The following is a 25,126-nucleotide window of genomic DNA, read 5'->3' as shown; positions in this document are numbered from 1 at the left end:
TCATTCTGTTCAGGATTTGCTCCCACAAGTCAGTGAAATTGATTTGTCTTGTAATTGTTTATCCCTGGTCAGAAAAATGTCCTCGGCAAGAGCAGCATTGCATGATGGGAGAGAAATGCTGAGAGGAAAGAGAAATGTTGCTCCAAAGTTTTTGGCTTGTGTAACCAGAAGGAATGCCATTCTTTTCACTGAGATGGAGAAACCTATAGATGTAATGAGGAACAGGACCTGTTGTCCTTTTTTCTCTTCCTTATTCCTTCTCTCTTTTCTCCCTTCTTCCTTCCTCACTCTTTTCCTTCCTTTGGAGATGAAAGAAAGGGGCTATCAGTTCTGCTTTTTATGTTGTTTTATATGTCCTTTAAAGATCGATTGGAAACACTGAGTAGGTATGTATCTGAAGTTCAGTAGTAATGTCTGGACTTGATATATCTTTTTGGGAATGGTCAACCTAAAGGTGCTATTTAAAAGTCATTAGACTAAATGAGATCACCAAGGGAGTAAGTATAGATGGAGTAGAGAAGAGGACTAAAAACTGAACCAGTTTTCCAGCGTTAGCAGATCATGTGAAAGAGGAGAGTCTACAAAAAGATTCTGAAAAATATAACCAGTAAGGTAGTAGAAAAACCAAAAGAATACAACATCTTGGAATCCCAGCAATGAAGAATTTCCAGTGGAAGGGAATGATAGACTGTCAAATGCCACTGATAAGTCAAATAGGATAAAACTGAGAAATGTTCATTGGATTTAGTAATGGAGAAGTCATTGCCAGGTTGACCTTTAACTTATCTTCTACTCTTGGCCTTTCTGAAACAGAAATAGAGGTATTAAATATGACATCAGAACAATAAGCATAAGCCATAACTATCCTAGGCAAAACTCAACAAAAGGTCACCCTAGTCATTAGTGACCTTTAAAAGTACATTTCTTTCCCCTTTATAAAAATGTTTCTTCTTTTTTCTTGAATTCGTTATAGTCAGGATTTTGTATCACAATACACAGAAATGAATCAGTTTTGTGATAGTTTATCCTAGAAAGTGTCTTCTGGACCAAAATCACACACACACACACACACACACACACACACACACACTGAATGCTAGAATTATATTTCCTTTGTTTTCTGATTAATTTTAGTCAATAAATTGCTCATGTTTAAATACATATGTATGTATGTGTACATATAAGTATGTGTGCTTTTCTGTTGATCAGTGCTTTTTACTACTTCAAGTGTGAATGTTGGTCTGATTTTATTTAGGTAGGGTAAGCAAACTTTTCTTATTAAGACCCTAAGAGTAAATATATTTTTACTTTGAAGGTCATATGTTCACTTTCATAATTATACAACTCTCATCGAAGCACAAAAGTAGCCATAGACAATAAGTAGATGGAATTCGTATGGCTTTATTCTGAAATAATTTTATTGTGGATGATGAAATATGAATTTCACATAACTTTTTTGTGCTTTTTAAAATTTAGCTTTCTATATTGAGATAATTAAAAAAATTCCTTTGAAGTTATAAGAAGTAATATAGAAAAATCCATGTACTATTTACCCAGTTTTCCTTAATGGTAACATCTTGAAAACCTGTGGTGCAATATCACAGAGAGAATATTGACATCTTACTTGCAAGGTACAGAACGTATTCATTGCCATAAGGAACTCCTCATGTTTCTCTTCTTATTCACACCCACTTCCCTCCCAGTCCTATCCCTTCCTTAATCTCCCTGGTAACTACTAATCTGTTCTCCATTTCTGTAACTCTGTCCTTTAAAGAATGTTATATAAATGGAATCAATTAAGAAGTAACCTTTTGGAGTTGGACTTTTCAGTTGGCATAGTGATCTGGAGATTCAATTGAGCATTGATAGTTAAACCTGTTTTAGCCAGTTTAATTTGATGACTCTTCAGGAGAAGAAAAGATTGTGCCACCTCTTGCCTGCCAGGTGAAGGTGGAAGTCCAAGCTTATCATATGACCTTCACTGGTAGCTGGGATGGAGGCAGGGGCTCTCTTTACTGTTGGGAGAGGATGAGTATTCTGGCTCCCCATATGGTTTCCTCAGTGGAGATTGCCTCATTACCCCTGGGAGATGGTGAAAGTCCTGATTCTTGACTGTTTCTAATGATACCACTTATTAGGGAAAGGAAGGGGCACCTCATTATTCTTGGCTTGGGTGGATGTTTAGACTGTTGATAATCATGGGCACTGACTTGGAAACTTCCTCCAAAGTTTTGGCTCTGTGTGAGTTTCAGGTGAGTTTCCTCTGCTCTCTCTGGCTAAGGTATAATGTCTACCTACTAGTATTTCTCTTCCTTTAAACAACCTAGGTGCAGTGTGGGCATAGGAAAGGGGACATCAAGTTGTAAACTTCTGTGGGAACACATGGTGTGTTTAAAAAAAACATTTTTTTCTTTCCAGAAGCTCTGTATTCTGTGGTGGGAAGGGCTCACCTTGTTCTCCTCTGATCTAACGCTGGAAGCAAAGGTCAGTGTTCTCTCTCTACAAGTTAATTGATTATCCTCACTTTTTTTTTTTGTTTTAAATTTTTATTTTTAATGATGGAAATGACAACAAAAAAAATCTAAAACCGAAGCTTCTGGAAGAACCATTTGTTCTTGCCTGTCTTGTGCCTCTCTTCAAACTTAACCTTGGCCTCCCGACGGGCCTTACGTTTAAGAGCAGGGTCTCTGAAGACATCCTTGTTGACAACAGTTTTGTCCAAGGGGATATCCACCGAGTACCTTGTGGGCATGAGATGATTGTAGTCATAAACTTTCACAAAAGACTTGATCTTTGACCTTTTGGCAATTTTCTTCTTGCCCATGGCAGCTGTCACTTTCCGGGGATAGCTGTCAATTTCAGCCACCAGAGCATGACTGTAGGGACGGTCTGATGTGCCATCATCAATGTTCTTCACAATGACAGCTTTGCGTCCAGAGTAGCGTCCGGCCAGGACCAACACCACCTTCCCGGGTTTCATGAACTTGCCCATTTCGACAGCAAACAGCCCAGCCTACAGCAGAAAGCTATCCTCACATTTTAATACATATATTCATTCTATTTTTCTAATAATGTCTAAAACTTGGAAGTGTTTCCATCATCTTCCCAAAGAGTTTAAGAAATGTAGTGTGATTTATCTTTTTGATATCCTCTGAATCCATCTTCCACGTGTTTTTGTCATTGAGTATATAATTTCTATTTATCATTGTTTTGAATTTATTTTTTTAAAAATCATACATAAACAAATAATCAAATAATTTTTTAAAACTTACAACCAAAATAACACTGTTTCCAATTTCCAAATTCCACTCCTTAGAGTCAACTATTTCAACATTTTTCACAATTTCTCCTGATATTGTCACCTACCTTAAAACACACAAAAAACCCAAAACTCGATGGCCTTCTGTTTTTTATTTTCTTCTGGAAGATGTAACTTTTTGAAATAGTCTATTCTGCATATCTTCATGTACAAACACACACGTCCATGTGCACGCGAGCACACAATTTGTTTTGATATATTCCAGTGGAGCCTAACACAATTTTGATTAAATCAGCATTTGCTATTTAAGAATTTTATTCAATTTGGATCTCTTATTTCCAAAATCCCATGACATCTTTTTTTGGTTTATTCTTTCATATATGTGATGAGTCTTTCCAGTGCAAACTGAAAATGTAGGCCCCCCCTTGTTCAAATTTTGGATACGGACAGCAGACTATTAAACCAAGCACAGGGCCTGTAAGATCATGAGGTCCTTGCTGAACCCAAGAGCTGACTGCATAGGTTGCACATCCATACACTGCCTAGATTGCTCTGTTCTTAGGTTTGGGGAATTATAATCTAAAAAATATCTACCCCAATACTATTTCTTCTGGGGGAACAAATAGAAATGTGACCTGGTACATTATTTTGTGGGAGGGAATTATTTACTGTGTTTCTTATACCTTGGATTCTACATCTGTGATACGTCACTTCTCAATGCTTTAATTGTGACACATAATAAACACAATGTGGTAAAAGAGCAGGATAGATAAATTGACAGGTGGAATTTGGGATTTTGGTATACAGTTGTGGTGGTAAGAGATAGCAGTGGGGAAAAGAGAGATTGTCCAATAAATGGAGCTGGAAAAAAGCATCTCCACATGGAAAGAGGTAATAATGATTTCTTGTGTGTACAAAAATCAACTCCAGATGAATTAAAGATTTACATATCAAAACAAAATTTTAACATATCTTCTATAAAATATAGTATTTTGTTTTTAAAAATCTTTGAGCAGGTACAGTTTCTTAAACAATTCACAGATAAGCATTAGCTATTAAAAAAACTTGAAAAATTTACCATAATGAAAGGAAGAGTTTAGGGCTATTTTAAAAGTCAACCTAAAGAATCAAATGACAAATAACAAAGTAGGAGAAAATATTTATAATATTCACTAACAGAATCAATAATATACAAAATAAATATCCCCTTTAGTGAGAAGAGGACAAGTAACCCAATAGAAAAATAGATAAGAGGAGTGAGCAGGCAGACTAAAGAAGAAGAAATACATATATAGAATAAACAGAAGAAAAATTGCATTCTCTTTAGTAGTCATGGAAATACACATTAAACAATGAGATTTTATTTTATGCCCATCTTTTTGAGAAAGTCTGAAAATACCAATACATTAAAAAAAAAAAAAAAAAAAAACACTGCGCATTGCTGCTGAGAGTGTAAATTGCTTTAGCTACTAGAAAATGGTTTGGATTTATATCCCCAAACTGAACTTTTATATATTTTTCCAATATACCATTCATGTATAAATCTATTCCCAAAAGAAACTTTTTTTTTTGCACTTGTACTAAACAAACCTAATGTTTATCAAAGGGAGTGGATGATTAAACTGTAGTGACTGAATTCAGTCAATGGAATTTTATATAGCACTAAAAGCAAATTAATGATTAAGATATGTGGCAAAGTGGATCAATTATAGCAGTAAGTAAAAAAAAAATTAAGTCCCCTCAAATTATATATAGACCGAAACTCTCTTTATAAAGCTTAAAGCAATTAAATATAGTTTAAAGCAATTAAATATACCCGTGTATGCATTTGCATTCTTTCTGAGTGTACATAAATGCAAATCAAAGCTATAGAAAACTGGAAGAAAGGGAATGATGGCCAAACGATACCTGAGAAAACAGATTCAGGTGGATGGTTACCTGACAAGAGGATGGGCAAACCAAATGGTTAGATGTAATTTATTCACCAAATTCTAAATTGTATAAATAAAATACCATGCATGAACTATGATACATACAAGTCGTGATCCAAGGATTACGATTAATCCAATTCCGTGTTTCTGAGATTCATAAAATAAAATGTTCTCCAAATGAGGATTTCCTAAAACTTTTATCTTCCACGCTTTAAAAATAGCACATAAAAAATTATGAGACCTCACCTGACTAATCAGTGTTTACTGAGAGGAAAGATCTTGTGCAGTGGGATGAAGAGAACACACATAATGTGTTTGATGTTTATAGTGATATAAGCAGTGTGTGCAGATTCTGAAGGAAGCCTGTGTACTGTACAACTCACAGATGTGGTAGTGATCTCAGAAGTTGTTTGTAAGGACGAGATGTGTAATGGTGTCATGATCCACACATGAATTCAGCCCAGTACCTCACATTGTTGCTCATCTCTTGGCTATAAGTCCCAGTTTTTAATAGAACCTCTAAGATTCTACTACAAACTGGCCACTATTGCTTCCAGAAGCATTATTCTACAGCAGGGGTCAGCAAACCCTTTTCTGTAAAGGCCTACATAGTAAATATTTTAGTCTTTTTTTTTTTTTTAGAAGTTTTTACTGGTGCATAATAGTGGGATTCATTGTGATATATTCATATATACATGCAACATAATTTGATCAATTTCATTCCCCAGTACCTCCCTTTTCCATCCCCTTTCCCCAGTCTCCTTCCTTTTCCAGCTATTCAACTCTGTGTACTTCTGTGAAACAGTCATAGACAAAATTTAAATGGATGAATGTGACTGTGTTCCAATAAAACTTTTAATTGCAAAAGAGGTGCCAGGCCAGTTTTGGCCCTATCTTATACTGTCCATCTGTTGATTGACCTGATGTCTATTTTATTCTATCCATCCAAAATTGATCTCTCTACTTTATATTGGGGGAATGAGAATACACCATGCTTCCCAGCATGGTGAGATGGTCTTCATTATATACCCTGGGTTTTAGAAGTGGTCCCATCCTCGTCCAATGAGAAGGAAGAGAGCCCCATGATCCACACTGTAGGGATCCCTACAATGGAATTATCATCAAGTGATATTATCTCCCTAGTTAGCAAATTTGAGATGAGAATTTGAAGGAAAATAAACAATAAAAAAATTTTGAAAGGAAGTATTTTTGTTTTCTTTGTAGAGTGAGATTTAGGAGTACTTTTAGAACCCAGGATACCTTTCTGAGGGTGATGTACACCCTGTCTGTGTACACTTTCACTGCTTCTGTATTTATGAGTTTGAACCAGTTTGAAAACAGTAATAGCCTTTATTTTACCAGTTACTCATTCAGAAGTTCTTTTAGGTGAGCTTTGGAGTTCTTTGGTGGTCTGTGGACATTACTTTCTTCATTCTGTTTTTTAGGATGAATAGCAGGCCCACTTTTGCAGTGATTGTACAAACACACACACACACACACACACACACACACACGTGCACATGTACTTAAAAGGGCAGCCTAATAATCTTCATAGCCTGCTTCCCTGATTCATATGCTTACCTAGAACTTTTATTTGACAGATTACAGAACAGTGCCTTCAACATGATACTGACAAAGGTGTATACACGTGTCTTTGGGTGTACCATTGTATGTGGTAAGACAGTATTGTAAGAAATCACATTGAATATTGGGAGCAGAGCAAGAGACAACAGTGACATGTTAAAGGACTATTTGTTGCACTGTCCGGAGTAAGGGATAATGACCTTGGGTAGACATTTATTCAAAGAGGAAGCATTGTTTCTGATTAAAAAAACAGAGGTAACTGATAAAAACTAAGAAACAGGAGAAGAACTCATTGTTTATGACCAGTGGACAGTTGTCAGTGTTTTAAAGATGATTTCATGATGGTTATTGAATCTATTCATCATACACTAAAAGTTGTTTCTGTGCATTTTGAGCAAGCCCATCACAGGGGAAAATACTTGTCAGAATAACTGAGGCACTAGAAAAAATAATCTGGTGACCTGACTACTGGGAACCCTTGGAGTTGCCACAGAGTTTTCTAGTCATTTCCCTCAAGGAAAGTCTTCTGAAAAACTTCTGTCAATCAATCCTTAAGGTATCTCTCAAATATATTCTGAATGTGTTCAGATCTCTTCATCACCAGTGCCACAATCCTTATCCAAGCCATTAACAATCTCTTTCCTGAACCTTTCCAGTAACTTTCTGGCATTGTACTTCCTTCTGTTAGCCTGCCTTTTCTCTACCTGGCATTATGTAAACCCAAATTTGGTCATGTCATTTTCCTGCTTTGTACTGTCCATGGGCTTCACATTTCCAAAAAAGTACAGTCTAATCTCCTCACTGGCTTAAGAGTTATTTTGGATCTGTCTCTGCTTAGTGCTCCAACTTGTCCCTGTTTGCCCCACTGAATAGAGATCACCTTTCTGCACCTATATCAGTCTTCAAACATGTAATGCTATTTTTCACCTGCCCTGGGGATTTTGCACTTGCTGTTCCCCATGCTTGGGTGACTTTGTCTCTAGATACTTACACAATTGCTCCTTGTTACACTTTGAATTTCCATTTGAGCATTATTTCCTCAGAACCTGTCACGACCATTCCCCACAACATTGACCCTTGCGTGCTTTGAATCCCATCACTCTGTTTGATTTTCTTTAGGGTACTTGTACCTTCCTGAAGTTATTTTTGTTAAAATTAGATGACCCTGGGGGAAGGTGAAATGGAGAAAGGGTTGGGCAGCAGTGAGGATGTCAGTTATGGGACAGGAATACTTCTGGAAAGAGGCAATATGATTATATCTTCTTTTGAGAAAAGATGGACTATATAATTATGTACCATATTTTTAAAGAAGTGTGGTTCTCCAAGACTTTGAATATTCTAAAATTTTATAAAAAGTACAATAAAAGGAAGGAAGAGAACATGCAGTTCTCTGCAAAATTATTTTAATATTCCTATCTGTTTGCTAATTAAAAGTGAACTACAGAGAGGTAGCTCAGTTAAATGTTCTTAAGGTGAACTGATCACCTGCTCTTCTGCTTACCAGCTGTGTGATCTTAGGTTAAAGCCCCTCTGTATTCTCATTTGTTAAAGTGGGTAATAATGGTAGTCAACTTTTTGTAAATTTGTTGGGAGGATAAAAGTATGTAATATATATACTATGCTATTGAAATGGCCAGTAGCACATAAAAAGTACTTATGAATGTCTTCTGTTATGCTTTAGTTCTAGGAATTTCCCCTGAAAATCTCCTGTTTTGAAGGTATGTTCTCCAGCACATCAAAGTCAGAGGTGGGGCTTTGAGACAGTGATTAGGGCTCTGACTTCATTAGTAGATTAATTCATTTGATGGTTTAATAATTTGAAAGGGCTATTGAATGGTAACTATAGGCAATAGATGTGACTGAGAGAGTGAGTCACTGGGAGTATGATCTTGGATTATATCCTGACCCCTTCCTCCCCAGCTTCCCAGCTGCCATGAGCACAGTAGTTTTCTCTGTCTCCCCCTTTCACCACAGGCTAAGTGATGGAATTGGACAACCATGGACTGAGACCTCTGAAACAGCAAAGATGAACTTTTCTTCCTCTAAGTTGTTCTCATCAGGTATTTTTGTCACAGCAATGAAAAGCTGACAAACACACATATCTATCATTACCACAGCATAGAAAACAACCCCTATCCCTTGGATTCCTCTCAAGAGAAGTGAAAGGTTGGAATTTCTATTTCTACTCTGGATAAGGTGATAGGAGGAATTGAGGACTTTTGAAGCAGTTCCCGAGTTTTGTCCACAAAGCTTCACAATGGAGAGTCATTTTTGTATTTCTTCTTCTGGAAACAATGAAGGAGACCTCAACAGCAGTTGCTGAGGAGTGGTGCAAATATGTCATGTCTACCACCCAGTTTTGCCAAGGCAGTGGGATAGGTTGCAGAAAGGAAAAAAAAAAAAAAGTACCCAAGATGGCATGTGATACATATGATTTATTGGGGAAAGCTTACAAGAATCAGTGAGTGCTTCAAGAAAAACACAACAGGCTGAACAAATAGCACTTACATCCCTCATTGTTCTTTGCCAAGTAGCCCCTTCTCTCCCTCACAGTGTTTTATCCAGTGGCAGCTGACTGGATGAGTGACATATCCTTTCCATACAGTGCCTTCAGATCCGCCTTGTATGGTGGACTGTAAAAGCAGTGATGTCATCAGATTAGCTTTCTTAGTTTTCTTGTGTGACCAGCATCCCAAGAAGCAACTTTCTTAATGTATGCAAGAAAGTAGCTTTCCATAGATAACACTAATTTGCCTTAGTTCCCAGTGTGCAAAAGCGAAAGTCAGTGTCCTTCAAGATAATAACTATCTGGACATTGTCTCCTTAACTTGTCTACATTTTTAGGAATGAAAGGGGGGCATTTGGGAACATGATATTCTACTGTTCCCTTTTTATCTAGGGATGATATGAAGGAACATCTGAGAAATACTACACAGTTACTATCAGTTAGAAGAGTGTTCTAACTGATTTGATTAAGTAGACCCACACACTTCACTACCACAGCATCTTAATGTATTCATTAAATAGATGTAGCAAAGTAGAAGAATTCCCTCTCATTATTTTTTTGTTGTTGTTGACTTATTTTCTTTCTTTCTTCAATCAGAACAGACAAAATTCATGAGAAGGAATCTGGACTGTTTTGGTTATTATAATATCTCTAGCACCTCGAAAAGTATTTGACAGAATAGGTACTCATCAGATATTTGTTGAATGAATAATCTCAGCAACCCTTCCAGGTTGGTGTCATAAGTATCCCCTGGTATACATTTAAAAACTGAGACTAATTATCTTGTCCAAGATCACAAGTAGTCACTGCTGGAGCTGGGTTCAATCAGTGCTTTTAAATATCCCATACCATCTTATCACGCTTCCCTTTTAAGATTATGGATCTGTCATTTTCATGATAACCTAAATTCCTCCCAGATATGAATAGCTGATTGCTTGACACAACCCTTACTCTTTCACTCATCCAGTCCAGCTAGCAAATTGGTGGGGGAATGATCTATAAATATGGGTTGTTCTTTATATCATTCTGTTAAAAATGTCAATGACATCCTCTGGAAATGAATATTCCTGCTTACATCAATTCTGTGCTTCCATATTTATTGCTGTTTTGGTATTATTTTTCCTGGTTATTCAGGTACACTGAATTCTCTCTCAATATATACACATCTTAATTTACTAAGTGAGTAATTTTTTGATTCAAGAGAGTTGTTAAATTCTTCTTAATCACAAAAGAAAAAAAATTCAATCACCAAAGTTATGTAGACTTTTGACAAGATATTGTAGTTGGAACAAAGTCCACATAAGAGTTAATTAAAAAAAAAAAAAAAAAAAACAGTAAGGAGGAGCCTCTGGCTCCAAGTGACTGATCTTGGAACCTGTTTCCAAGATTATAACCTGCTTTATGCAACTCTCAGAGCCAAAGAAACTTTACCAAAGGATTAAAACTTATGTAAACAAAGATCCCTTTATTTACAACTCTGCTTCTGCTTCTCTGAAGACCAAGAAGCTCCAGCTTACATATTTGCAGTGGTTTGTTCATATTGGTTACACACTATGTAATTTTTTTAAGAATTTACTAATCTTACAAAATAGAAGCAACAGTGAGCAGAGATACTGGTGCGTGTTAAGGTAAAAATTGTTAATTTACTTGGATTGTTGTGGGTTGCAATCTTATCACTTATGATTAGAAAAATATAAGGTAGATTTAATATTTAGCTAAAAATTGAAGATTCTTTGGGTTTTCTGGTTACATTATCTATACTTTCCTGATAGCAATGGCAACTCTATTTAATTCAGAATTTATTTCATGCAATAATAACGATAATATTGTTAGTACAAAAAAAAAGAGATAGATACTTTGAGTTTTAAATATGTAGTTACAATTTGTTTGGAGTATTAGAAATTAGCCTAAATGATTCTAGATAACATTGTTTTCTTCCTACTTTGTCATTAACCTGAAAGGACCCCCTTTGTTTATTTGTTACTTCCCCATTTAGCCTTCAAATTCAGATCAAGTTCACTTTCTTCACATCTCTCTCTTTCTCCCTTGAAATCCTAGTTATCTATACTTCATGTGTATACACACTTCATTGTAGTTTTCATTCAAAATTCAAAAATGAGAACATATTTAAAAAAAAAACTAATAATATGAAACATAAAAATAAAGAAGTCAATGTGGTGCATATTTTTTATATTTTTCTTTACTCCTGAAAAACACATAAAACAAATATATGTAATTATATACATATGTTCCTCTGAAATTTTATTCACAAGCATATGATCATCCTTATATCCATGACTTGTTGCTATAGTCACTTAATTCTGTCCTATGGAAATCTCTTTAGGTCAGTATGTATACCTAAATCATGCTTGGTCCATCTGTCTTTAAACACCCATTTCTGCAGAGTAGATTTCTAAAGATAGAATCACAGAAGCACTATCTGCTGAAATTCATGAGTCCACTGCATTATTTTGAATCGCATTTGCTTGGCAACTAATAAGATTTAGCATATTTTATAAAAATATTTTCATTCATTTGCATGTTTCCCCTTTTTCAAAACCTGCTTCATACATTTTAGCCATATTTACTTGTTTTTTTTTTGTTTTTTTTTTAGTTTTCAATTTGTAAGTCCTTTTCACATTAGAGTTATAAACATTGCCTTCCATATATGTTGCAAACATTTTTTCCATGACTTTTTAAAACTCTAATTATGTTTTTTTTGGCTTTATGTGATGTATATTACTATATAGTAGACTCTAAACTTCATTCCACTATAGTTTCTTTTTTCTGTTGCAGTCTTTTAAAAGAAAGTTTTCCTCATTCTACCATTTTCCTAATTTAAAAAAAAAATCTTTTAATTTTTTTAAATTAAAGTCTTTAACCCCTTACCCTTTCTATTTTTTAATATGGGGCCAGGAAGAACTATCATTTTTTTTTCTTGCTAAACAGAGATCTAGTTATGATATTAAGATCATTTATTGAATAAGCTATTCTTTCCCACTGAACTTTTATTATTTATCATATATTTTCATTTATAATGATGCCAGTTATGGACTTGGTTTTGTGTCAGCAACTTGTTTGTTTGTGCTCATAACATGCTGTTTGTTTTAATTAGATTAGTGTCACAGAAGTTTTCATATCTCCTATGTAGGTAATACCTAACATCTTTTTCAGTTTTTTAGGCAATTTAATATGTATTGCATATTTATTCTTTCATATAAATTTAAAATGACATTTTTTAATATTAAAGGAAACCCTACATTAATACCTATTATGATTAAAATTGTACTGTATATTTATTTAAGAAAGATAAAGATATTAGTATATTTTTGATACACTAAGCATGGAAATCTAAAATTTTTTTCAGAGGGTCCATTGATATAAAATTTTGCATTCTTTCTTATATAATCACTGCACATTTTTTTCAGTTTTCCAAGGTGTTTTATAGTTTTATTATTATTGTGAATGGAATTTTATTTTAATTTCATTATGATACTACCTTAGTTTTGTACATTTATTTTGCATCAGGTCACTGTGTTAAATCCTTGTCTGAACTATAATATTATACAAACATTTTTGTGTTTTGCAAACATCATCTGCAATTAAGGAAATTTTGTTTTTTAATTTATAATGCGTATTTATTTCATTTTCTTGTCCTAATTAGCTAAAAATACCAAATAATTATATTGGCAGGCAAATATTTATTTGCTCCTGTTTTTAATATGACTGGATTACTTATTTCACAGGACATTTATGGTGCTTAGTAAATTCCCTGCTATGTTACTGCCGTTGTCTTCCTCCCAAGATAAGAGCAATTTCTAGCATATTAGTAAAGGAATTGTTATTTGATGTGAACCAATTTTCTCAGTCAGTAAATATCAGGGGCCTGAATGTACTATTCACTCTCAGGTATTAGAAATATCTAACTATCTGAAGAAAAAAATATTGTGTTATATATGTCTTTTGCTGGGATAATTTACAGTTCCCCAGGGACAGTATTTTAAGCACTTTTTTCTCCTTTGTTCAGAATTGAATTTGTGGAGGTGGCCAGGCCACGTTGTTCAGGTATAACTTGCTCTAGTTGTAGTTTGTCTCCCTGAAGGAAGGTAATAATTTGTGATTTTGCAGAGCCACTAAGACAAATTAATCAAAAAGGGAAGGAAGATTCCTGTAGACTCACTCAGACAGAACTGCTTCAAAAACTCCTAAAGATTGCCTCACTAGGCTTTGAAGCATTGTCCTGTACAGCAGTTTCTGCTTCTCCCTTGAAATGGACTAGTAACTGATCTAGAGAGAGAGCTACTACCTTTAGAAACCCTAGATTCATCTTTTTCTATGATCACTGAGCAACTATTGAGCTATGACTGTGTTCTCTTTATTACTTCATAGATATGAGGTTCATTATCATTTCCTATTATTTTAAAGATGTAAGCACTAAGAAATACTGTTACCATGCAGATGTAGTAGAGGGAAGGAAATTTATTATAGTAATATCATTTTATTGGAACTCTTAGTTGTATGTAAAAAATCAAATAGTAATCAAAATCAAATGAAGTCATGTTTTCTTTTTTAAAATTTGATTCATTGTACACAATTGGGATACAACTTTCATTTCTCTGGTTGTACACGAAGTAGAGTCACATCATTTGTGTAATCATACATGTACATAGGGTAATGATGTTTGTCTCATTCTATTATCTTTCCTTCCCCCCACCCCTCCCCACCCCTCATTTTCCTCTATACAATCCATCCTTCCTCCATTCTTCCTTTCCCCCTGCTGCTGTTATGTATCATCATCCACTTATCAAAGAAATGTTTCAGCCTTTGTTTTTTTGGGATTGGCTTATTTCACTTAGCATGATATTCTCCAACTCCATCCATTTACCTGCAAAAAAAAAAAAAAAAAAAAAAAAAAAAAAGAAAAGAAAAGAAAAATCAACAGTAATCAAAAATTGAAGGTCATCAAAATTTTTACAGAATTTGTTAGTTACTAGAATCATTTACTTTGTTGATTTCTGAGACATTCCTGTCAATTTTATCTAGACTTATAAAAGAATCACACCACCTTTACGCCATGTACAAACAGAGAAACAACATGTATCCCATTTGTTTACAATAAAAAAAAAAAAAAGAATCACACCATATCTTTTTCTCTTTTACTTATTGGCACCTTATTTTTGAGGTCACACTTAGATGACACTAATGATAAAACACAGCAATGATCTATTGCAGGACTTTTTCTATAAACTGAATAAAGATGTATTATCTTTGCCAAATTTTAATTTTTTAATCTGACTGGACTCTAAAAAGTTTAAAAGTTCTTGACAGGTAGATAGAGACAAAGCTTTTTGAGACTGTTATATGTAGATTCATTAGAAATTTCTTTGTGATTGAAAATGGTTGAGTTTCCAATTATGGATTTAATAGAATGTATAAGTCTATCATCCTCTGAACAGGAGTAACTTATTCTAAATAAAGGAAACTTGTTTTCTAAGATTGCCTTTTTAGATTTTTCTATTCTTCATCTGTGTGAAATTGGCCAACAGTGCATAGGAAATGTCTAGAAAGTGTGGTCTCCTGAGATTCTTTCCCTAAGGAATAAATTCTTTGATAATATTAGGGGACAATGGAATGACCATAGTGACATTTCAGATAGGTGAAAGGTAAGCCCGCCTTATATATTGGAAAAGGAAATTATGCAAGAGGTGGTTGGAGAGGACTAACATGATGTCTAAAGTATAGGTACATTTTCAGGTAGATTGGTTTTACAAGAGTTTGTGTGGGTGGTGAAGAATTGAAAATGATTTCTCTTATTCATGTCCATGTACTCATTGGAAAATTTTATGCATCCTAAATATTTCCTTACCTTGGTTTGGAGAACACTGTTCTAGACCATCTATGAACTTGTGAAAAAGATGGGTAAAAACATGTTTATGAAAATGCTCATTGTTAGCATGTCTAACAGGTTGTATTGGTAGAGAAATTCTCTGGAGATAAAAGGGAAATATTTTCGGAGAGAGTTGTGCTGTGAGTCCTTTCCCATCTCCATGAGAAAGAGGGGCATTTCTCCTGACCTCAAGCCCAGTGAGCACAACTTTGAGAAGTTTGCTTTGTGTGCTTTCTATTTATCCTCTACAGATTGAGGCACACAGGGGACTGATGCTTAAGAAATGTAAAAACTAGCTGAATCCGTCTGCCCCTTGAACCAAGGAGGGCTATATTTTAAGAAGGAGCTGTATTCAGTAAGCTCTGGGTTAACCAGAGGTAGTTTTGGGTTGTCTTAGGTCTCAACTGAGTGTATCATATGGAGCAGTGATGAGGCCTTAGTAGAAAGAGTTTAAAGGTGTATGTTGCTTAGCTAAAGTTGCAGGTAGAAATTGTGTAGGACCAGTCAGGAGATGCATTTACCCTAACAGGGTTACTGCAGGTGACAGATGATGAATGAGAGGTGAGCTCTCCAAACAATCCATACAAGTAGCCATGAGAGAGAGAAGGAGAGCGAGAGCGAGCGAGCGAGAGAGAGAGAGAGAGAGAGAGAGAGAGAGAGAGAATGAATTAAATAATCTGCCCTGGCTGAGTTAGGCTACGATGACATTTCCTGCTTCATTAAACCCTCCCCCATAATTTGCAACTCTAGAAGAGATAGAGAAGCTTTGTTCCACTGTGGGGGAGGAATTCAGGATGAAGTGGGTGAGAGAAATGGATAGAGAATAAAGAAACAACCTTGATTCTTTTTCTCCAGTGCAGAATTTGGAGCTACCATAGTGGGAGAGAAGGAGCTTTAATTTCAATAAAGTTCAAAGTAAACTAGATACTTTGATCCAGAACTGAGCCTAATTTTTGAGTACTAAAAGTGACTACAGGACTCTTTTCTTTTGGAAGTCAACATAAAGTAGTGCGGCATGTCTGAGATTTCATTTCATTTTAGAAAAAGAACTAGCACTATAAAAAAAATTTGATATGCAGTGAAGGGAGAAGAATAAGACTATTTTCTAATATCACCACATAAATCCCATTTGTTCAAGGTGGTTGCACTTGCAATCCATTTCTAATGTAAATACTACTTGGAGCACGAGAGTGAATTATTTCAACTTTAAAGTATTTTTAAATAGCATACCTCTTTTAGGGATTATGTTTTTCCTTCCTGCAATTCTCCCTTCTCTTCAGCATCCCATTGCTAGTTTTCCAGCTTATAAGTAAATATTTCACGGTTCCACCTAGAGGTTTTTTTTATGAAACTTGGGAATAAAATTGGTCTCAGAGGCATGGGTAAGGACAGGCAAAACATTTGAGTCAAAGTTGGGCTAGTCTGTATTTTTAAAGTAGAACTTATTGTTTATAGTAATGATACTCAAAATCTTTCAAAAGTTATTTATTTATTGTAAGGCAAGGAATACATGGGATTTTATGTCCCACTTTTGAAATTAGAATAGAAGGTAGAGTATGTCTTAGGGAATTCTTAATATAGCTTCTTAGAGAAGGAACAAAGATAAGACAGAGCTCAAATTGACAAAATTTTCAGTTATTTTGCCTAGCAAAAGGAGCTGCCAATTATTAAAACTTGCAATATATCAGGTTCTCTGAGAAGCACTTAGCATTATTTATTTAATTTTTAAAATTGTTTGTCATGCGAATATTTAATCTTTTGGGGATCTGACAAGAGATTTAGATACCTCTTGTTTGAGTCAGTTCTAGGAAGCCCAATGAGATCAACCTACATGGTTCTGTAGTAATCCCTAAAGCATTAGGCATATTTAAGTTATTTGGACATATGAATAAGGATTAACTCAGATTTGTCAATTTTTGTATGCTTCTTGACCCTCCACATTTCTTTATGAGATTAAAAATTTCTATAAAATTCTAATTACACATAGCTTGATAATATGTGCACCAGTACTTATTGATATTGCATATATATATATATGCCTTTTTTTTGTCTTGCACATTATACATTTTTTATAGTAACAACCTGTGAATTCATCCACTGTTTAAAGAATATAATATGATCATACTGTTGCAACAGGATAAATATTATTTGTGTTTATTTTATTTATTTTATTAAGAAATGCTATGAAAAGCCCATTGGAAGACCTCATTTTTGGCAAAGGAACTGAACAGGTCCTTCACAGAAGAAATACAATTGGTCAACAAATATGTGAAAAAATGTTCAACATCTCTAGCAGTTACAGAAATGCAAATTAAAACTATACATTTAAACAGTAAATCTGGGTTTAGACTAATACAAGTTATAATGGCAATTATCATGAATACAAGTAACAAGTGTGTTGACAAGGATGTGGGGGAAAAGGTACATTCATACATTGCTGTTGGGAGTGCAAATTGGTGCAACCATTCTGGAAAGCAGTATGGAGATTCCTCAGAAAACTTGGAATGGAACCATTTGACCCAGTTATCTCACTCCTTTGTATATACCCAAAGGACTTAAAATCAGTATACTACAGTGACGTGACCACATCAATGTTTATAATAGCTTATAATAGTTCATAATATAATAGTTTATAATTGGTTTGGTCAATGCCATAATATCCCAGAATTTTAGTTAATCATAATCTGAGCTAAAATTTACTAAGTGTTTTATTGCCAAATATTACATACTAAGTACTTTTTCCTGCATTATTTTTTATCATTATATATCTGCAAGACACATATTTTTTTCCATATGTAAGCTAAGAGAAGTTAAGAAATATATACAAAATTTTGTTAACAGCCAGGATCCTAACAAAGGTCTGCCTAATTCCCAAAGCACTCTTTTTCACTGTACCATTGGCCTTACTTGTAATAGTTTTCAGTGTCCTAGTGAGTGTTTACTCTTTAACATCTTGATAGGAAATCCTGATTTTACTTTAATATTATGCAAGTTGAATACATTTAGACAGTAAATCTGGGTATAGACAAATACAAATTATAAAATCAAAATCAGATAAAGCTCTAAAAACTTAGGTTGGATTTCCAGGAGTCAAAGGGTGTGTGGTCCTGTTTCCCAATTGTTTTACTTTGCAGTGGCATTTCTACAGGAAGGGTTCTCAAAAAAAGAGGGTTCCTTAAGCACTTCCTAAGAATCAGTCTGAGGAAGCCTAAGAAGGCTTCAGAGAAACAAATTTGCTTCTATTGTCTTGCTCCTTTCCCTGTCTTATGCTGCCAACCTTTCCTTCCCAGGTTAAAATTTTAGGATCTTCAAGACTAGATTAGGAGAGGGACTTTAAATCCCAATCGTACCTAGTCATCGGAAAGAAACTGCCAATATGTGGGGTCAGAAATCTGACCAGAGACCTTGTAAGGTAAAAAACTCTTTCATGCCTTTATCTTCTATTTCTTCTCCTTTTTATTTTCCTTACAGTTCACCTCTACTCTTCCTCCACCATTTTTCTATTACTAGGTGCCTATCACATTCACTTAGGACTTTGCTCTTAGCTAGATGTTAACTAACTTCAATATTAGTTGATAGGAATTTCTTCTTCAAGAGAGATTTGTCTTTTAGTGAAGGACTCTTGAAACTAAAAAGTCCTATGATACACCAGAATGAAATTCAAATGCTAGAACATTGTGGGAGTTGATTCTGGACAGGGTTTCTGGTCAGGACTTGTTCCTTGATCACATTATTTATATTTATGAAAGTAGTGGCACATGTTCAATAGAATGAAGTGAATTATGAGAAATCAGAGCACAATTTTGTCACGGTTATAGCTGTAGGGGAACATAGGTTTCTAGTCTTCAGGTAAGCTCATACTAATTAATCAGTATTTCAGTTCCAGAAATCCCATATCCATGTGTTTATAAGGGAATTATACCCATGAAGATGAATAGTGTTTCTTGATCTAAGTGTTCACATTTCTGATGGATTTAATTTTCCTTTTCATAATGCCTGTTCATGATTTCAACATTAAAAGTGTTTAGTTTATTGATATTTTGTTTGTTATGTGTATGGTAAGATTTCTGGCAACTTAAATTCTATTCTTTTAGAATTTTAGACTTTCCTCCTACTCTCCTAATCTATTTACAATACAGATTAACTCTACCAGATGTGCAGTTTCTGGTTTGTCTGCTATTTCCTTTTAAGGATTTGTGTGCCTCTTACTGATCACAACCTTTGTTCTAAAGAACAAAAATAATGTTCTCACGGGGAAGAGGTTGGATTTTTAGAACCTGTATCTTGTATGGTTCTGTCAAAATTTTGTAATTCTAGATGCCATTATGTAGTCCAAGTGACTTTGCATCATTTGGTTATTGGAGCAGGGAACAAATCCTATTTAGGATGTGGGTGGATTATTGTCATTATTCTATTTCTGCATTTGTTTATTTTTGAATACTTCCCCACATTGTTTTGTATGCACTTATGTTACCTACTTTTATCCCCCTCCCTTTTTGAATCCTCCCAGTTAATAACAAAAGTACCCATGGCAATACTACACCATTCCTTTGTTGATGAAGTTGTTATCTTGGCTAAAATTGCTATAACTGATGGAACACTAAAAGCATGGCAGGCATTTTGCATATTTTATTCCTATTCTTTAATAAAACTCTACAATGCCTGTGTAACAAAGAGCACAAGATGCCATACTCTATCAAACTAATTGCACTGTATTAAATTACTAAGTTATGTTAAAGTCCACTTATTTATTTGCTTATTCATCATTCATGGAATGCATTTATTCAGTCAATATGTACTGAGCACCTATTATGTGCAAATAATGAACTTAAGTGCTGTGGGAATTACAGAGATGACACATACATTCTTGACCATGGGTAGTTTACAGGCCAGATAAGGAAATAACACCTGAGCATATATAACCAAAATAGAAGGTGGAAACTATTAATTTCTCTGAGGTAGTCTCAAAATGCACCCACTAAACTAATATTAAATACAAAAGTAAGATACATTGACATTTGATCAGTGACTGAGTGAATGTTTGAAAAAAGCAATATTAGAAGAGTTATGCAGATCAGAATATATTCCACAGAGAATGTAGCATTTGAAGGGAACATGGGTATAGAGCTCACAGTGGGGAAAAGACCTTTTTTTTTTTTTAATGGTGCTGGGGATTAAACCCAGGGCCTTGTGCATGTGAGGCAAGCACTCTACCAACTGAGCTATGTCTGCAGTCCAAGACCTTTCTTTTAAAATTTTTTTAATTTGTTCTTTTTAAATACACTTGACAGTAGAGTATATTTTGACATATTATACATATATGGAGTATAACTTATTCTAATTAAGATTCCATTCTTATGGTTTTATATTATATGGAGTTTCACTGGTGGTGTATTCATATATGAACATAGGAAGGTTATGTCCAATTCATTCTACTATCTTTTCTATTCCCATCTCCTCTCCCTTTCCTTCATTCCCCTTTGTCTAATCTAATGAACTTCTATTCCCCCACCCAATGTTGTGTGTTAGCATCCATATATCAAAGAGAACAACCGACCTTTGGTTTTTTGAGATTGGTTTATTTCCCTTAGAATGATAGTCTCCAGATCCATCCATTTACTGGCAAAAGTCATAGAGTCATTTTTTTATGGCTGAGTAATATCCATTGTGTATATATATCACATTTTCTTTATCCATTCATCTGTTAAGCAGCACCTAGGTTGGTTCCATAGCTTAGCTATTGTGAATTGAGCTGCTACAAACATTGATGTGACTGGTCACTGTAGTATGCTGATTTTAAGTCCTTTGGGTATATACAGAGGAGTGAGATAACTGGGTCAAATGGCTCCATTCCAAGTTTTCTGAAGAATCTCCATACTGCTTTCCAGAGTGGTTGCACCAATTTGCATTCCCAACAGCAATATGTGAATATATCTTTTTCCCAACATCCTCGCCAATATTTATTGTTACTTGTATTGATAATTACCATTCTGACTGGAATAAAACTACACTGTGAAAGTATCTTTCAAGTGAGAAAATTGATAGTTTAATAAACAAGGGCAGCAGTAGTGATGCAGATGGAAATGTAGTTTAAAGACCTATGGGAAGGACTTTGAGGGATTAAGTGTAGCATGTGGGCCAATTCATTCAGCAGTTTCCATTGAACCACAGAAGAAAGTTTTCCTAGTTGTATAACAGAACAGAGGAATAAAAGTCTCAACAGAAAACTGAATCCCAGTTGATTTGGGGAGGAGAAAAGTGTATTACCAGCTGTCTTTCAGTGCAGGAAATATTTAATAAGTGTGTTAGAATTTTTTTTCCTCCATCTTTTTCCAGTTGAAACTTAAAAAACAAAATAAAGTTAAACAAAACTATCTCATACTGGTTAGAGTAAAGACTGTTATTTTCAATTTCAGTTTTTCACATTTTGAATAAATATTTTAGTTCCATTATTCTTTTGTCTGACCTATTTGTCCAGTTCCAAGACAAACTAATTTGGCATGGCTCCAGGTATTATAAACCACAATGAACAGTGGAAATAGAAGAAGAATGCTTTAGTTTGAACATGATGTAGAAAAATGACCTGGAGAATTGGTCCAGAATCTGATAAACCTGAGTTTCAATCCTGGATCCATCCTTATTTACTGTGTAACATTTACTAGTAGAAACTAAGGAGTAAAAATGAGCTGTATTAACAATTATGTATATGGATATACATACATATAAAGTACATATAAATGGTACGTAGAAGATAGGAACTATTTTCTTCTAATTGTTCTGATTTCTTGTTCTGCTGAAAATATTTGTGATTTAGTTTATTCAACTAAGAAGGAAGAAGACTAATGTCTTCTAATATATATAATTATATATAATTTTATAATAATATATTATATTATATCTTAGATTGGAGGAAATATTTAAGCATAGTGACTAAGAGTACATCTCTGGTACCTACCTTCACCCCAAACTAGAACATAGCTTCCATGAGGATGGGAGATTTTGTCTGTCTGGTATACTGATGCATCTCAAGTACTTCAATACTATCTGGCTGAGGGTAGGTGCTCAGCAAAGATGGAATGATGAGTATTTGGGTTAATATCTTAACTCTACTATGCTAGCCATTTGACTTTGTGCATATCACTTTGTCTTCTGCCTCAGTTTCTTTTATCCCTACAAAATAGGGATAATACTCGTTTCATAAACTTATGAGAATTAATTCAAGGAGTACATGTGAATGAGTTTAGAACAACATTTGGAAAACATATATAAGCATAGCATAAATATAGCTGTAAGTGAGAAGGTGATGGGTACCAATCACCAAGTATGAGGTGGGTTGGGTAAACATATAGGGACATTCAGGCATAGAATAGAGTCTCTCTCTTTAAAGAGAGTCTCTCTTTAGAGTCTCCCTCATCACCTTCCCAAACTCTGCAGTGAATGGGTACCTCCTCCATATCAGGTATGGCCCAAAGCCATTCTACTATGACAAGGTGTTCCTTGTAAGGCATACAAGGAGAAAGTTTCCTTCCACAAGGGAAAAGGGAAGGAACCAGAATTTATTTCAGGGAAGATTTGCAGCCAGAATCCCAGATATTTTCATTACAGAGATGATCTTGTTTAATCTTCACAATAACTCTCAGTAATTTATTATTATTTTTTATGCCCCATATGGAAAACAGGTTCAGAGTAACTTGATATCTACCCAGATAAGTGTATATCTTGTTATTAGTAGATGCCCAAGTGGCCTTGGAAGCACCGTAGAAGAAAATCGACACTGCATTATAAAGGTTTCCTCTGCAGGTATAATGAAAGACCTTTATTAAATAATTATCAGATAAGTAGAAGCATTTGTCTAATGTCCAAATATTGGTATTTCCCTAAAACCATTCTATGACTTTTCACTAACAGACTTATACTTTTAGATGTTTTTTTCATTATTTAACTGAAAAATGATACCCGTTCCTACCCACCACAAAGATCTTGTGACCTAACTTGTAAACTGTAAAATGCATATTTGTATTCTTATCATCACTTGGTCTTATTACAAAATTCTAACAGAAGGTGTCTGGACAATGGAGCACAGAAATCACTATGCAGAAAATATTTCTAAGTCCCCAGAGGAAAAGTATGAGCTACTATATGAATAACTGTCACAGCACAATTGTTTTTTAAGAATATATTTATTAGTTATATATTAGTTACCCTAATCCCAGTCACTTTATATCCTTAAGCCAAATAAAATACTATTATATTAATTCATTTATTGCTCCACTGAAAAGTTATTTAGCTGTTTCTATGTAAAAATTTTATCTTCTATTTGGCTTTTAATTGATAAATTTACTAAGCACAAACTATTAAACCGTTTCTCTCATGATTGACGGGAGTATTTAGTTTCATTGTCAAAGTCATGTCTGAGCATCATGGATAAATGTCTAGGTGTTTTTGTATTTTTGTTTCTTCTATTAGAATGCCACAGGACTGTGACTCACTATGCTTTTTAACTTTTCATTATGTACTATTAATAAATGTTTCAAAGTAAAGATATTTCAATCAGTATATATATTTTCCAAATAAGCTAAGGAACTGCATGTAAAAGAATGACCTATGTAAACTAGTATGGTTTCACCAAAGTGATACAAAATTAAATAGTTTTCACAATTTAAGCAATATGTAAAGGTGTAAGTTTTACTTATGAAACTTGCTTATGAATTCAATGTATATTTTAAATCAATGATAAGAATAAAGGGAAGCATACTAAGGTATATTATCATTATTCAGATGAAAGAACATTTTTTTCTTCAAATAAATTGAGAAACATGACCATTTTCTCCTGCTTGCCCCATGCCACCAGAAACCCATTTTAGTGAAATGTTTTTAATTATACTTTATTATGGAAATATAAGGTTTTAATTCAATAATTATTTTATGAAATTTAAATATTTAATTTGTAATGCTATGTCTGTTTCATTGGGAGATGGGATTCATTCCATAAAGCATTTAGTAATTCAAATCAATGCAAAAAAAATAATTAATATTCTCTGAGATAATGATACATTATACATATTATATATTATATTAGATTACATATAATTATATATTATATATATACTATAGCGATTTAGTTATTATATTTAGTTACATGGCAAAACAATATCTGCCATAAAATGTTAGGTTCCAGCTTCTTCCATAATGTATATGATGTATTTAGACAGGAAGTTGCTTAATCCACTGTCAACCAAAATATGCTGGTGATAAATGTCAAGTCATTTTCAGAAGATCACTATTAAGCTCTATGCCAGTACAATACAAGGGCAGAAGATGGAAGCTGTTCAAGTAACCTCCAAAATGTGTAGGTAGGATTAAGTTTCTTGATTGTACACCAGGAAATTTGTAGAATGGAGAAATAATTAAATTCTAGTTTCTGCTTCAGGCACCTAGCAACGTTCAAGAGTGGTGCATCAAATACACAAATAATACAGCAATAGTATAACATTATATACAGTACTTTAAATGTAAATAAAATAGTAACAGTATAACTCTCATAAGTACATGAGGTGAAAAGATGTGAGGTAAAACTGGAAAAGAGGACTGGGGTTAATTTTTGGAGGGACTTGAATGTTGGGTTAAACAATTTCACAAATTGCAGTAGGTAGGAATAAGCCTCTGGAAACTTCTGTGTTGAAAACTGACAGTGAGAATTGTGCATTTGGAAACTTTTTCTGCTATTGGTGTACAATTTTGCAGAAAAACTGGAGGTAAGAGGATAATTGGCAGGCTATTTCATTGGTCCTGGCTTGCAGTAAAGAGGGTCAAAGTTACACTTGTAACTTTGGAACGCATGGAACAAAGAGCTTTAGCAATTGGAGATAATTCCTTGATTTCAAGGTTGAATTACAGAGGAAAAGAATGGTTGTGCTATTTTTTTGCAGGGTCTGGGGGGACTGGGTTTTTATCCCAGG

At 34.3% G+C, this 25,126-nt stretch overlaps 2 protein-coding genes across 14 annotated transcripts in view; one reads left to right on the top strand and one right to left on the bottom strand.

The window, feature by feature from the left end:
- Positions 1-2,536: 2,536 nt before the first annotated feature.
- LOC124983464 (60S ribosomal protein L27-like) lies at positions 2,537-3,011 on the bottom strand. Its single transcript, XM_047550759.1, has one exon. It carries the CDS (start codon positions 2,990-2,992, stop codon positions 2,582-2,584), a length of 411 nt encoding a protein of 136 aa, XP_047406715.1. The 5' UTR covers positions 2,993-3,011; the 3' UTR covers positions 2,537-2,581.
- Positions 3,012-10,662: 7,651 nt separating this feature from the next.
- Positions 10,663-25,126, top strand: part of Slco1a2 (solute carrier organic anion transporter family member 1A2) — a 123,349-nt gene continuing 108,885 nt past the window's right edge. For 10 of the 13 annotated variants that reach the window (XM_047550895.1, XM_047550882.1, XM_047550894.1 and 7 more), the window contains exon 1: positions 10,663-10,908. The gene's annotated coding sequence lies outside the window, so the exon portion shown is untranslated. Of the gene's footprint in view, positions 10,909-18,457; positions 18,580-25,126 lie in introns of all 13 variants that reach the window. The other 3 variants (XM_047550893.1, XM_047550888.1, XM_047550889.1) reach the window with 2 other exon arrangements.

The sequence above is a fragment of the Sciurus carolinensis genome, chromosome 4 (genome assembly GCF_902686445.1).
Source record: "Sciurus carolinensis chromosome 4, mSciCar1.2, whole genome shotgun sequence".
NCBI lineage: Eukaryota > Metazoa > Chordata > Mammalia > Rodentia > Sciuridae > Sciurus > Sciurus carolinensis.
Note: the sequence above shows the minus strand (reverse complement) of the source record. Positions and strands in the feature narration are given on the sequence as shown.

What these genes read in the sequence shown, in the direction of transcription:
- LOC124983464 (XM_047550759.1), bottom strand. Translation starts at nt 2,992, where the DNA reads ATGGGCAAGTTCATGAAACCCGGGAAGGTGGTGTTGGTCCTGGCCGGA.